Source organism: Egretta garzetta, unplaced genomic scaffold (assembly GCF_000687185.1).
Source record: "Egretta garzetta isolate BGI_Z169 unplaced genomic scaffold, ASM68718v1 scaffold156, whole genome shotgun sequence".
NCBI lineage: Eukaryota > Metazoa > Chordata > Aves > Pelecaniformes > Ardeidae > Egretta > Egretta garzetta.
The window spans coordinates 2,267,114-2,283,301 of record NW_009260125.1 but is presented as its reverse complement, the minus strand read 5'-3'; the positions used below and the strand labels follow the sequence as shown (position 1 = coordinate 2,283,301).

The window sequence follows — 16,188 nt, the reverse complement described above, 5'->3', positions numbered from 1 at the left end:
CTATTGCCTGTCCTCAAGGCATTCTAGCAATTTGGATTACCTACAGCTTGCTGTGTTACTTTTACAGCAGATGTCAGGGTGGTTGAAGTCCCCCAGTAGGACAAGAGCCTGCGAGTGCAAAGCCTCCTGGAGTTGGAGGAAGAACACTTCATCAGTAGGCTCCTCTTGATCTGGTGGCCTGTAGTAGACACCAACCACCAGGTTCCCTTTGTTGCCTCTCTCTCTTGATTCTTATGCATAAGCTTTCAATCTGCTTGTGGCTATTCTTCAGGGACAGCTCTTCACACTGTAATGATTTCTTGATGTAAAGGGCAATGCCTCCGCCCCTCCTTCCTCACCTGTCCCTTCTGAACAGCCTTTAGCCATCATAGAATAGAATAGAATCACTTTGGTTGGAAAAGACCTTTAAGATCATCGAGTCCAACCTTTAACCTAACCCTGACATCCCACCACTAAACCATGCACCTCATCTATCCTTCTTTTAAATATCTCCACGGATGAGGACTCGACCACCTCCCTGGGCAGCCCATTCCAGAGCCTGACAACCCTTTTGGTGAAGAAGTTTCTCCTAATGTCTAGCCTAAACCTGCCCTGGTGCAACTTCAAACCATTCCCCCTCGTCCTGTCGTCTGTTACCAGGGAGAAGAGGCCGACCCCCACCTTGCTACAGCCTCCTTTCAGGTAGTTGTAGAGGGCAATAAGGTCTCCCCTCAGCCTCCTCTTCTCCAGACTAAACAACCCCAGTTCCCTCAGCCGCTCCTCGTAAGACTTGTGCTCTATCAATAGCTACATTCCAGTTGTGGGATTCATCCCACCAACTTTCAGTAATGGCAACCAGGTCATAGCTTTCTAGCATCGTGGTAGCTTCCAACTCCTCCTTTTTGTTTCCCATGCTGTGTTCGTTTGTATAGAGGCATTTCATCTGAGCTGTTGGCCACGTTACCTTCATAGTGGAACAATATATTTTCTCACTAGAAAGATAACCTACTCAGGTATATTAAGTGTAGAATCTCTAAAATAGGAAGCCTTTGAACCACAAATCACTGAAGTTCCCACATCTTGTTTTTTCCTAATACACTTCCCTGATGGTTTACTGTTGGCCTCTGTTGATGGCCAGTAGTAGATGCTGGGTCAAGTTGAACTTTTTGGCATTGTGTTTTTTGCATGTTGCTTCTGAGTTCCACATTTTCTTTTGTTCCTGAGTTCTTTGGTGATTGCCATTATTCTCTGCAGTTAAAACTGTAGGTGGTAATTCTCTTACTACTTTAGTCTTTGTTGTCAAGTCATTCTTAATTGAGCCTAATCAAAAAGATGTTTAGTATGGTTCATTTTTTAAAACTCTTGCTGCTGACTTTCATTGTTAAAACTTTCTATTCATATCATTTAAAATTTATCAGAAACTAGAGATAATAGGCCAGATCAGTACTTCTAAGTGTTTCAAAGAAAACAAAAATGAATTAGTTATTTTTTACAGTTACCTATTTCATTGTTCATCCTAATGCTATTGTTAGCATGTAGAAATAACTGACAAGCTTTGCATAATTAAAATGTTTTGTTTTAATTTGTTCTACATTTGGGCACTGTTCTTGTATGTGTTCATATATAATTGAAATGTAATACCAAAGCATATACCATGTTCTGCTCATTTTAGGGGGAACTGTTTTCCCTCTAAACAGGGTGATGATTGCTTTAGCCATTGTGCGAACAAACACTTGTGTTGATCTCATCAACAAGTTTATTTGGAAATTATCCTCAATTAAATCCCAGATGTCTGTATGGTCTTCGAAGTACTTGGACATCATCTCCTAAAATGGATAATCAAGTCCAATTATCAAGGCCTTCCCATCCGTTGTGTAAAAAGTATAATTCGTCAGGTAAGATTTGTTAATGTTTAATTAGTTTTTTCCACGATTTTTAACAGCTTGAAGGTTAGAATGATGATATTTCAACTGAACTCTTACTAATGAATATCTAAGATAAGATAATTTTATTGGAAATCCCAGCGGGGGTTGCAAGAGCATCTTTCTGGATTATTCTGTTTTGTTTTTAATCAAGATTTTCCACTGATAAGGGAGTTTCCTGAGCTGCTTTAGAAAATAAAAAGTTGAAGCAGTGAGTCTTTTTCATAGATGTGAAGATATTCATATTCCGTTGCAGTTTTGGTTGGCACGTCATGCTTCTTAAGATCTGGAAAATAAAACATCAGAACAGTGGGAAATAATTTTATTATAAAACTGAACAAAAATTGTATCTCTGAACAATAGGTTGTAAAGGAAAAAACTGTTCTTTGAAAAATTGTCTATCTGTATTTTAAGTTTTTGTAGAGTCAGAGGGTTTACAAGATGAAACAGTTCAGAACATTTCACTGGGACTTGTTCTTTCAAAAAATGTTCCTTTACTATGAAAGTCAAATTGGTGAGGGGTGATCTTAAGGAGAAATAGTGTCTCAGCAAGGAAAAATCATATCTATATCTATATCTATATCTATCTGTTGTTGTGTATATACTATTAATCTATGTGCAGTTAATATCTACAAATGACAAATGAAATATTTTGGAACTTAGGTAACTTGTATTGCTTTTCATTACCTCTACCTTTTTAATAAGGAGTCTGTTGAAGTAGTTACTTTCTTTGTAATTATTATTATATGTCAACTGGTGAATATCAACATATCAGCTCTTTAATCAGAATTAGCTGAATAACTTGGTGGATGCAGTTGTTAGTATACAGTTGAAATTTTAGGTCCATTAATTTCTGTACAACTAGGTGGCTCAGATGCTAGAAATAAGGAGCTGTAGTAATGCAGTGCTCCCATGGAACTGAGCTGCCTGCTAAGAAATGGGGATGTGTGTATTTGTATGATACGTGCATATAAATATCCACTGTTCTCAGTAAACATCATTTTTTTGTTTGGAATATTTTCGCTTTGGTTGCACCGTTGTCCTGGAGTTTGATCAAAACCTGAGAAATTACGATGTAATTTCTTGATACACCAGGTTTAGCAGCAAAGCCAGGTTTAGGAGCTCCTTGCTGCAGTTTACTCTTACCTCAGTTACACTGCCAGTTTGTAGAAGCAGGCTGTAAGCCAGACCACTGAATGGATCCAAGCTGAAAACAACCCCTTTTTGGAAGGAAGGTGAGAACTTCTGAACCCAGTGTTAAACAGCATCTTTGCCAACAGGCTTTCTGTAACCTAACAGAGGACTTTCAGGTAGGATCTTCAGGGGTGGTGACAACAACACAGTGAGAAGAGGGGTCAGCAAGGACAGGGGCCTGAAGGACAGAATTATGGGGGAGGCTCTCAGTGCTTCCTCTGATTGTCATGACTGGGGGATCTGACTTACATGGCATGTACAAATGTATGCAGCATGATGTAACATCATGTTCCTGCCCAACAAGGGCAGGAATTAGAAACCTGTAAGTAGTTGCAGAACTATGACCTCATGGTGAGTGCAAAGGTGTGGTGGGATAGCTCAGATGCCTGGAGAGCAGCAGTAGCCTCATGAAGACAATTTAGAAAGGATGGCCAGGGAACAGGAGTTGAACTTAAATATTTGAATCTTTGCTGTAGAATAGGTCAGGGTCAGAGGGTCGATTTCCAACAAGGGTGACATCATGGTATGTATCTGCCTACAGGCTGCCAATTTCAAAAGTAGATGAGAAGCACCTTCTTCAGACAAGTGGAATAAGCTGGTTCTTATGGGGTACTCTTAACCACCTTGATATCTGCTCTGGTGGGGCACGTGGAGTCAAGGAAGTTTCTGGAGTGTGTTGAGGACAATTTCTCAGCATGGGGTGAGCTGTGTGTCAGCAAGGAGACAAGTTGGAGATGCAACTTGCTGGACTGGTTACGAATAAGGATGAAGTAGTTGAAAATGTGAAGATTGATGGCAGGCTTGGCACGAGGGGTCCTCGTAGACAAACTGAACGTGAGTCAGTGGTGGGCTCCTGTGGTGATGAAAGCTAATCATGTAGTAGGCCACATTAACAAGAACAATGGCTCTGGTTCAGTACTTGAGGACTTTGTACAGATTGGGGCTCCAAGTGCAAGACATTGGCTTAGTGAAGTGAGTCCAGTGAAAGGCCATGAAGAGGATGAGATAGCTGCAGCGTATGATGTATGAGAGGTCTTGGGAGAACTGCTTTGTTCACTTTTAAGAATCATAGCACCATAGAATCACTTTGGTTGGAAAAGACCTTTAAGATCATCGACCTTTAACCTAACCCTGACATCCCACCACTAAACCATGTCCCTAAGCACCTCATCTGCCCATCTTTTAAATACCTCCAGGGATGGGGACTTGACCACCTCCCTGGGCAGTCCATTCCAGAGCCAAAATTTGCGCTACACATGTTCTAAAAACTTATTTATGAAACTTCAATATGACACAATTAAATTATTGCACTGGTGTTACTGTACCACAGACCATTTTGTTTCAGAAAGTACTATAATTCCGTGCTACAATTGAAAAGGAATTTTTTAGGCTATGATTTGGAAAATATTTTTTCAATTTTTGAGTGCATTTGAGCATTGGGACAAAATTAGGTTTATTTTAAAATGCAGCTGAGAGTTGAGTTTCTTAATAAGAAATTTCATTTTGGTTTCAAGCAGATTTTTTTCCCTTGGGGTAGAGTTACATGAACTGTTGTGCAAGAGAAGACCTTGCAGAATTCCCTTTTTTTTCAGTGGAAATGATTGGAAGTGTACATTTCTTTAATTCTGGAATCCTTACTTTGGGTTGTAAACTGTATAGCATCAGTCTCTTTTGAGAGGATCACGTTCTGAAACTGATGCTGAAATGAGCATCGTGTATTCGATCAATGAAAATTTTCACTTTTGCTTTGATCTACAGTATAGTAAATAATCTGTTTAACGGGTCAATATGATGTGGCTCCTTGAATGAAAAAGAAAAAGAAATGGATATTAATGATAAAGTGCAAATTACAAGTTTCTTTGTGTGAAACTAACCATGTGACCTTTACAACAGAAAAAATACAGACTTCTAATTCACATTTTTGATTGTGGTGACAGGATCTGTCGTAATTTTTCAGGGTCACAATGCATTATCCATTTCATTTTCTTTTTCCTTTTTCGGTGGACAAATAAATAAAAACTAGGAGTGTCTTCCCTGTTCTCCATCATCTCAGAGCATGGTGCAAAGCATATCCATGTAGTATACATTTCCTTACTTGCTTAGTGGTATAATGTACTTCCAGTTTTTAGGATGAAGCAGTCTAATCCATATTTTAAGACAGCTAAGAACATTCTTTCTAATTATAAAATTCTAGCAGAATGGAACTGATTTGGATTCTAAAAACCAGTCTATTTTCTATTCTTTTTTTCCCCCAAAAAAGAATCTTCATCCAAATTAAAGACAAAGCTGCCACCCTAACACTGTTACTTAAAAGGGGGAAAGGCTGTCATTTTTAAGTGGGAGATACCAAATCTAGTTCTGCATAAACTCCACTTCTACATATCACAGTGGAACGGATACTTTTTCTTCTGAATGTTTATGGCTTTCTTTGTACTCTGGAATCCTTTCTTTTCTTGGCCTCAGAATTACAGACATTCAGTAGTAATTTGTAAGATGGTCTGTAGGGCAGTGATGGAAGGATGAGACTATTCTAATCCATCTCTATGGTGCTATTGCTGTTAATGCCTCTTTTAAAATTTAAAGTCACTTAACCACTAACTACCTTTGCAGTATAAACCAATCTCTCTAACATTTCTTACTTTGAGACATGCTGTATGTTCTTTCAGTTGCTTTGGCAAGTAAAGCATATTTTGGATCTGCAGGAAAAAATCCAGACTATGAAGAACACAGCAGTTTCTGGTGTACCATTGGCACTGATGCTGAGTCCTGCTTAAGTGAACATACAGGTTTTATATAGGCATATAAAGAAAGCTTTTCAGAACAGTTGCTGTTCTAGTCCAGCTCCAGAACTGGAGAAAGCAGAGCCATGCACTTGAAGTGTTTCTAAGATACATTAGCCTGAGTATAGATATCATATGCATGCTGCTGTTCTTCTTCTCCTGAGTGACCTTGTGTGCTGGGTGGATGTACCCGTTCTGGTTCTAGCTAGGACTGGGTGGTAGACTAATGCCTTTGTATTCTGTTACTGGTATTTCGAACCAATATGTTTTGCTTTTAAAGTTCATGCTACCTAGTTATGTCTTAAAGGATCCTGAAAGCCAAGGAGCTTGCTAATTTATTTATAAAATACCTAGAATGGCAGGATGTTCTTGTACCTGGAGCTCATGAGTCTGGAGGTGTGTTTCCTGCTGCAGAACATTCTCTAAAAATGGAAAGAAGTCTTTAAGTGGGGTCAGCTGGGTTTCTGCTTTTTTTTTCTTGCTTGCTGATATTTTTCTACAATATTTATACAGATTATTATCACAGTAGTTTGGTTTATGCTGTTACATTATTCTGTACTGAATAATTGTATTAATTGACTTCCACAGTTTATCATACCTAGGTCTTACTTAAAATACTTGTAAAATCACACGAGCTATTGTATTTCTGTTACAGTCAGAATTGGAGAAATTTTTCGTTGTGTAAAAATCATGTTTTAATTTTTGTCCCAGAATGCATTTTTAAGACTTTGGATATGCAGGTTTGATATGACCTAACAGAATTTAGCGTGCAGAGAGTATGAAAGACCAGTGGAAAAATACATGCAACAAATACAACTAGATAAATCCTTATATAATATCTTGGTCACATTAAAAGCTGAATTACTATTGGCATTCTAAGGAAAAATAAAGTTAGCATCTCATTCCAACAGCACATTTCCCTTCTTGCCTTTTTTATAATCAATTGTAAGATGGTTACTCTCAAACCAGACTTCAGTTATAGTATGTAGTACTCGCAGTGGGGTTTTTTCTCATAACTATCTTTTAAACAATGAACCAGTGAGCATCAGCCTTTCTGACTGAGCAGCCAAATTCCTTTTTCAAAGGAAGATATATCAAATTTTTTAACACATGTGCAGATCAACTGAAGACATTTGGGAAATGGAAGTCTGAGAGCAAGTTGCTATCATCAAGACAGTTCATCCAAACAGCCTCTTACTCATTAAGGTCTCAATAACTGGGTTTATGAGCTAATAAATTACCCTGTCAGGCCACATACAGACTGCAGGCAATTGGTTGAACATCTCTGTACTACTAATAAATACATTTAGCTTGGTGTGGGTAATTAAAATAAATTTTTATAAAATCCTTTTGTAATTAGGTACTTCAAGGTTTAGATTATCTACACAGCAAGTGCAAGATCATTCATACGGATATAAAGCCAGAAAACATTTTGATGTGCGTGGATGATGCTTATGTTCGTAGAATGGCTGCTGAAGCTACAGAGTGGCAGAAAGCTGGTGCTCCTCCCCCCTCTGGCTCAGCAGGTATGATGTTATATTTAAATGCAAGGTAGTAAAGATCCATCAGTATATTAATGCTAATAGTATTTTGTTTAATGAAAATTAACATTTTAAATAACTGTGTGAAAAATGCATGTCTAGTTAATTCTTACTCATACTCTGGAAACTGACAGGGAAATGTTTTCTTCTCATTTTTTGCACGTTCAAGTTTTCAGGGTCCCCAGATACAGAAAAAGATTTATTGATATAAACTTACTCTCCCCCCACTCCACAAGCTTTGATAGCTGGGTTTTAGCCACATTGGAGCCTTGCATCTCTAATATTGACAATAATTAATAATCTTATCTAAATTACGTGTATAGTTCCATTACATGTTCATGAGCATCTTTGTGAAATTAACTGCCTTATCAGTTATAACTTATGCTCAGAATGCAATGAAGAAAAGTCTTAGAGCCCATAGTTTTTCACCTTGAAAGCGGAATTTATTGTACCTAACTGAATTCATGATAAACCTTTCTCCCTAGCACTGTATATGAAAAGTTTTATGTTAAACTTGCCAAGAGTTTGGATAGGAACTGTATATAATGTCTAGCTAGGAGAAACCAAGGTAAAGAAGCTCACAGCAATCAGTAAAGACAAACAAGGAGGAAGTGTGGCTTTTCTAGTGATCTTTAGTACCATGGGGTTGCTGTCTACTTGCCAATTGAGCACATCAGCTACAGGCAGTGGAGAAATAGTAACATTTAAATACCTTTGTAATATTGTCAGATTAAAATCTCTGAGGTATAATAAAAATGCCTGCTATATCAGGAACAAATACTGTGGTCAAAATCCATAAATACTTCACAGTATTATATATGTGAAAATGCAAAAATCATACAAATTGTGAATACATTGTATTGAATTTTACATAATGTGTAATCACATAGTTAAAGACTGTGTGGTGTTTGTGTGGGAAGTAACTCGATTTTGTTCATGCAGCCTTTATATTGCTTCCTGACATTAAAATGAATATTATTTTAAGGAATATATTGATGGAGTTTTTATCACACTTTGTTTTTAGTAAACTGTAATTAAATCCATGGCTTTTCACGCAGGAGCTGAAGATGTGTTTTCTTTACAGCATTGCAAGAATAGGGTCTGCATAATTTCCATTTTTAGAGCAGTGATGGTACTCAAGTTTAAGAATAATTTTGAAAACCTTGCCGTTTGAGGGGCTTACAAGCGGTTTTTTCCCTGAACTTAGCAGAAGGAGCGGAACCTATAAAAGAACTCTGAAGCCTCAACTGTCTCCGGTTTTTATTTTGCATTTGTTAATTGCCATATGCCTGTGTGTCTGAAGAAGTTTGTGAGAGGTTCTCCTCCCCCGTTCAGTTCCTCTTTCTCACTTCCACTTTGTCTCCCGTATTTGGTTATTTCTATTGGGTTTTATTATTTGGGGGTGGGGTGGGGGGGTGTGGCAGCTTGTATTGCCATTCTGTGCCTTTTCGGAGTGGGGTGTGGGGGGTGGCGTCTTGTATTGCCTTTCTGTGCCTTTTCACAGTTAGTATTGTAATCTCATCAGACCTAGGCACTGGTGGTACCCTTCTGAAAGATGCTTAGGAAGAGATCTATGCTGGAGATGCTTTTTCTGTGGTGGTGTGCTTTTTGCCAAAGGCACTTCTTCATGCCTCCAGTCCTAGCAATCAAACTAGCTTCTTTCAGAACGAAGGAAACATGAATATTTGACTTTTCTATTGAGTGCAACACAGTAGTGGTCTTTGTTGATATTCCCTGAACTGTTGTTCAGGGAATAAAAAAAAAATCTATCTATTTAATCTGTGACAAGTCTGCAGTCATTTAATGTTTTCTGTCCACTCTTCAGTGATTGAGACTTTCCTTTCTGACTTTCATTAACTCTCCACCAACTACAACAGACTGAACAGAAATTGATGCTAGCTCCTTCCAATTCCAGATGCTCTAATGGAGACATCAAATGATTTCAGGTAGCAGGTACTTGTAAAAAGTAAAAAAAACTGACTTAAAAAGAAAAAAAAATAACTGCCTTATATGTAGTTAAGAATATTCGTTACATGATTTCTACTACTTTCTGCTTTTATAGAGGGTTTTCTGTAAAAATATATCTTTAAAATTTTATTTTTTCTTTTTAGTGAGTACAGCTCCACAACAAAAGCCTGTAAGTATTGTTATATAATTCAAATTAACTTCCTTATTTTCTGTGGTTTTGTAGGTATTAGTAGCTATTAGAATGTTGGTAGTCTCTACCCTTTTTAAAAGCTTCCATTGAATAAAGCTTTTATCTTTCAAAGAACACTTTTCTTTTAATGTCTTCGGCCTTACCAGTTTTAAGCACAGTATTTCTCTGATGGAAACTCTCAGAGACTTACAGTTCTATAGCTATGTCAAAGAAAGTTAAGCATGTCCATTTTCATCTCTCAAGGAATAATCCATTCTGTTCATATCCTGACAAAAATGGGTGCATGCACTAAATAACATGCATTGCATATAGCTTAAGGACTCCAAGGCCTGAGTCATCAAGGCCTTAAAGGAGAGGACTTTTTATGAGGTTTGAAAGATCTTTTTGCCATATATATATATATAGCAAATAACCACTGATAATACAGCTGTTTAGAAATACCTAAGGACAAACCTGCTTTCTATGTCTGTGTGTACAGAATGTATATAATTTCATTGGGCACACAACATGGGTTGAAAATCAATAGGATTGTCAAATTGTCTTGTTTTGACTGTCTTTTGAAGATAACAGGATTTACAGATAAACCTTTGATAAAATAATATTTACCTTTGTTCCTTGTAATGTAATTTTAATTATACGAGGATTTCTTACTGTGATGTCTAAATGATGAATGAAAACTGGATAGACCTCATTTATCAAATAGTAAAAATAGAAGCGAGAATTCAGTTAAAATACAAGAAAATGTTTCAGTCCAAGCTCAGATGTGTTAATTTTTCTTTTCCTTGTTCCTGTACCTGAGTTTTTCGGTCCTTATGTTATATAAAATGTGAAACTTTTCATAATGGCCATCTGTTGTTTGTGATTCATATATTTTGGGCCAGAAGTGAATAATAAAAATGCTTTCCTTTCAAAAGGGAAATAGCTGAACAACACAGGATTTATTTAAAAATCTTTACTGTTTTCAATCTCTTTGGCTTTCTCTCATCATTTTTTTCAGCATACATTTGCTGGTAATTACATGTATAAAATTTACATGTCAATAACTAGATATGATAGCAGACTATCTTCCGCATACAGTATCCTCTGTTAATCTAGATGGAAGTTTATTGTGTCTAGTTGAGATTATAGGATCATAGGAATTTTAATATGTCACCTTAGATTTATTTTGCTCTTGTATCTAATAAACAACCACGTAAAAACATCTGTAAGTGTGTAAAATTTTGATAGCTTTTTTTTTGCTTCATATAGCTCTACATCATTCTTGATTTGAAGTAAAATGGAAAAAGCAATATATTTACTATATTAATTGCCGTCCAGTATTTTCAAATATAAAGTAACCATACTGCAAGTGAATTTGATGTGAGATACCTTGAGAATAGTTGTTCAGGGGTTTTTTTGTTTTGTTTTCTTTTGTTTGTATTAATTTTTCAGGTTGGAAAAATATCCAAAAACAAAAAGAAAAAACTGAAGAAAAAACAGAAGAGACAAGCTGAGCTGTTAGAAAAACGCCTTCAGGAAATAGAAGAACTAGAGCGAGAAGCTGAAAGGAAAAAAATAGAAGAAAATGTAACCTCAGCTGTACCATCAAATGAACAAGAAGATGAGTACCACCCAGAGGTGAAACTAAAAACAGCTGATATAGAAGAGGTAGTAGATGAAGAACCTGGAAATGATGATGGTTAGTATTACCTGCTTTTATTGACCCTGAATTTACTGTTTCAGCAGGGAAAGTAATTGCAGCATTGCATCTGATGCAATGAACAAAGCCTCCAAACTTTCCTAGATCATTGTTTCATTTTCTCCTGCAGGTAAAATCATAACTACAAAGTTCAAAAAGGAAAAGTCAAACCTACTATAGAAGTGAATAAAAATGTCAGTAGCAATCTAGCTATTAAATCCCACAAAAGAGCACATAGAAAATTCAACAGAACAGTCAGTTGTCATACCACATTAAGTGGCATAACCAAGTATCTTGGTGAGACAGAGGAAAAATAAGATCAATTTATATTCTGTAACATTAACGTAGTTATAGTAATCTTTACTTTCCCCTTTTCTTGTTGCAATGTTTGTTGTAATGGTCTCTTCAGGTAACAATAATTGCAGCTTCTTCACTAAAATTTGTAAGATGTCTTGTTAGAATTCTTGTTCAGTCCCAGTGGTTTGGAGCATAATTGTTGTGGTCCACATGTGTTCTGGCTAACCTGGTTTTCTTGTCAGCTCTCTCCAATTCTGATAAAAATGTAACAACTAAGATTGTTTGTCTCTTACTGTGACTTTTCCTACTTCTATTGATGACTCTGTTTGACACAGATTGAGTTATAGATTTGTAAAGCTTGCTTTCAAGACCTCATGTATTTCCCTTCATAACATTCTTCTCTTCTGAATTCTTCCCTCCTGAACCACTTCCCATTGTTTGTCTTTTCCAACAGCCTTGTTAGTTGTTTCTTTTGCCTTTAATTTAGATATTTAAGGTTTTTGCATATGTCAGTGATACTCAGTGTTTCCTTGTGTGGCATGTGAGAAGTCAAGTAACTGAAGAGTTAAAAATTATGAATGCCTAATTTCAAATGGTATTTTGATCTATGATCTAATGTGTTGCTCATTTAAATTTTTCAGGTGAAGCAGAAGATCAGGATGAAAAAGAAGACACCGAGAAAGAAAACACTGAAAAAGATGATGATGTTGAGCAGGAACTTGTCAACACTGACCCTACAGACCCTAAGTGGATAGAATCCCCCAAAACAAATGGCCATATTGTGAACGGCCCATTCCTATTGGAACAACAGATTGAAGATGAAGATGAGGAAGAGGAAGAATGTCCAAATCCAGAGGAGTATAATCTTGATGAGCCAAATGCAAAAAGTGATTACTCTTATAGCAGCTCCTATGAACAGTTTAATGGTGAATTGCCAAATGGACGTCATAAAATTCCTGAGTCACAGTTCTCTGAATTTTCAGCTTCAGTGTTCTCTGGGGCTCTAGAGTCTGTAGCTTGTGGTTCTGCTGTTTCTGAAGGATCAACTGTAACTGAAAGAGAGGAGAGCAGCCCATCTCATGACAGGAGCAGAACAGTTTCAGCTTCAAGCACTGGGGATTTACCAAAAAGTAAGTATTCCTCTTAGTGGCATACACACTGCTTGAATTCTCTTGCAGCTGTAGGTGATGTCTTATGTAGAATGAGCAGTGGGGTTAAAACTTAAGTAGATGTTTTATCTGCATTCAGTGACACACGTGTGCAGATTTTCCTTTTTATTTGTTTTGGGTATTTTGGTGAAAATTCAGTACAAACCCTAACGGGTAGGCTGTCACACGCTTCCTTCAGTAACACAAAAGGACCTTTCGGTAACAGACAAGAACTCTGTCACACCATTTGCCTGACTTTGATTGAACACTAGGTCAAGCACTTCTCAGTGATGTTGACTTTTCTCTACCTACAGGGTGAAGTGTTTTAAATGTTTTTAGTTTCTGGATTGGTGCAAAACCTGCTAATGTCCTGGCCTGCTTCGTGCTTGAATCTGGAGTGCCCACTGAAAAGATGGTGCCTGTGTGCCAGCCTCTGCAGTCAGAGAGATCTGTGCAGGCTGCTGCCAAATGCCTGTCTTTCCTAGGCACTCCCTAGACCTGGGAAGGGAGGTGGGATATGGGGTCAGATTAACCATGGCTAGGGTTAGCTACTGGGAACTCTTTTTTCATTGCTGAGTGATTTAATCTTCTTGGTTTCATCTATACTGAACATTTTGCTCATTGAATTATATGTTGTATGAATGCAGAACCTCAATTATGAATATTTTAAATTTAGTATTTCACGTTAGAAGACTTCTGGCAAAAAGGCAGAGCAACTATCTAGAAATTAAGAGGGGTTTTAAGTTAGTTTGGTCCCAAAGCATTCTGGTGAATTTTGACGTGCTAGGATCAGGTTTCAACAAAAAGAAAACATAATATTTTTTAGTGGCTTTTAGAAATAGAGGGGCAAAAAAAGCACTTTTGATTTGAATTGATGGACAACTTCTGTCTAGTAGCATGAGTGTGTATTACATTAAAAAAAAAGAGGTAAGTGGAATAAAAAGGCAGTGGTTAGGATAAGAAAAATTTGTAATAGTCTCATTAAAGGCAATAGCTTAGCTAAGCTTACTTTAAGTAAATTGGATGATTTTTCTTTCATTCAGACCTGGCAGTTTGATAGATGCAGCTTGGAACACAATACAAAAGCAGTCTTGTTAAATTCAAACAAATCTACTGTCTTAATTTTTAAGAGGAAAGCAGAACTGTGATTTCTTTTAAATTTTTTTTCTGCTGTACAACTTGTTTTTAAGGGTATTAAATAAGTTATTGTAGATTAAATGTTTGTATTGACAGGTCAGTTTATACAGGAAAGAGAAAAGGAAGTTTATAGTTGCAAGTAAGCATTATTCCCATAGTTAAAGGGCAGAAGGTGATCATGAGATCATGTAACCTGACTTCCTTTTATAACAAGCCAGTAATACACCATCTGTTGAGCCCAGTACCCTTTATGTTTGGCTTAAAACATATTTCCCAAAAAGATACCTGCTCCTGATTTGGACAAATGAAATAATAAAAAATCTAGTGTGGTTGAAGTGTGTTCCACTGGTCACCACTCAGAACTGTTTCAGAAGAATTGTAGGAAGTTTCAGTTTGCCTGGCTGCAGCTTCTAGCTATTATTTCTTGTTACATCTTTTCTCAGTCATACTCAAAAACTCTGTAATACGCTGTATATTCATTCATTAATGGTTCTTTTCTGTTTCAAACAGTTCCTCTCTTATCCTTTTATTAAAACTCAACAAGACTAATCCTTTGTCTCAGTAGGGCACATTGCCAACCCTCACCTCGTGGCTTTTCTGTATTTAGCATGGTTTTGGACATTTAAATTCTGGCCACCAGGACTGCTCTGATCCAAAACTTTTGCCTGTAAATCCTGTTTATTGAAGTCGTGGAAGGTGAAATGTTGGTGTCATTGCAAAGAGCTGGATTTTTGCCATTGAATTAAATAGCTCCAGGGTATTGCTCATAGGTTTTATTTATAGTGCCAGTGGCTAAATGATAAATATATGGATACAACTTCAATAAAGAAAATACTGAGAGACTGAATCTGTAAGCGGATAGAAGAAAATGAGATAGCTTAGGAGAAGATCACCAAGCCTGCATCAACAGCATCCCAGATGAAGTTACTAAATTTAACGGAGATGTATTGAAAAATACAGTGGAATGTATTTCTTGGTTTAAAACTTCAGAAGAGCAATTCACACAGTTTATTACAGAGTCTGACGGGTAAGGTAATCTACAGGTAGGCAAGAAATGTGAAGTAAAATACAACTGGGTAGAGCTATATGTCTGGAAAGTGTCAAGATCCAGGCTAGTAAGTCTTCCAGTCCTTCTCCTTATGATCTGTACTCCCTTAAACAATGTAGAGGAGGTTCCTAGATGCCTGGTAGCCTCTTCTTTTGCACTGCTGGCAGTATATAAGCAGAAAGGCTCTACTGCTGTTTTCCTGGAGTGATATGTAAAATACTCTTGCCTCCAGAGAGTAAAGCCAGTTTTGTCATCATGGGAGCAGGTTATCTCCATAGCTGGAGAAACAAACCTACCTTATTCCTCCTTGATGTTATCTCATTGGGAGCAGTTTACAGACCTGTGCAAAGAAAGAAGATAAGTAGTAAATTCAGCCATAGCTCACTTTTTCCTCAGAAAGAGAAAAAGCTGAACATTATGAATATTAATGGCATCAATAATAATGTTGGGTTAAACAGTAATAAAACAGATTAAGGTATTCAGAAGAAAGATTCAAGAGTTGCAGGCTATTTAGTATTTTTAAATGGTGCTACTTTTTCACTATAACTTTAGTGCCCTTTTAAAATACAGAAGTAAACTTTTATTTGTTCCTCTGTGTCTAGGCATTGCTATATATAATTAAGTAACACAGTCTCATTTTTTCCGGATACTTGCCTCATTCAGTGTACAGACCAATTTGTGTTCAGTGGATGGGCAGCTATCAAGTTTTTATCTTTTTCAAGTTTTCACTGCGTGACCAAATGCCCTTAAGATATATCTATTAATTTCCTCATGACTGTCCTCCTCATTCCAGTGTTTGAATGTTTACTGAGTATACTATCATGCTGAGACTGTGAGAAGAGGAGGTGATATTTCTCAGTTTTACAGAAGTGGGACACACAAAAGTGAAAATCAGAAATGCTCGCTAATTTTGTGCTCGGGTTGAGCTCCTTTGGATGCTTTTTTGAGAGTACTTGCTAAAAAGCATGTTCCTTTTGGCTTCACTTTCAGTTGTGAATGATCCACATTTTTCAAATTCAGAATCCAAGGTCTCATATTCATCTCTTGGAAAATACTGGACATAAACTTCATGAGTTCCTGAGAAAAAACCCAAAGTGTAGGCACTTGCCTATTACCTTGTCAGGTCTCTCTGCTAGAAGAAGGTTGAAAAAAGCTGTTTTCTAATGTCATTTTTAAATGCCTTACCGATGAGGCTTTTTTCCTCCCTTCATTCCGCTTTATTTACTGCAGTCCTTCACCTTCAAAAAGTTGTGTGGGAAAGATTTATCGAGCACTACCTTTCCGCCTCCACACCCCACCCTCCCCC

General features: G+C 37.1%; 1 protein-coding gene across 6 annotated transcripts in view; it reads left to right on the top strand.

The window, feature by feature from the left end:
• SRPK2 (SRSF protein kinase 2) overlaps positions 1-16,188 on the top strand; it is a 99,425-nt gene that overhangs the window by 63,860 nt on the left and 19,377 nt on the right. For all 6 annotated transcript variants that reach the window (XM_009641385.2, XM_035896834.1, XM_035896837.1 and 3 more), the window contains 5 exons: positions 1,768-1,874; positions 7,236-7,401; positions 9,528-9,553; positions 11,006-11,252; positions 12,191-12,679. In XM_009641385.2, the coding sequence (XP_009639680.1) occupies positions 1,768-1,874; positions 7,236-7,401; positions 9,528-9,553; positions 11,006-11,252; positions 12,191-12,679 (1,035 nt within the window). The remainder of the gene's footprint in view (positions 1-1,767; positions 1,875-7,235; positions 7,402-9,527; positions 9,554-11,005; positions 11,253-12,190; positions 12,680-16,188) is intronic.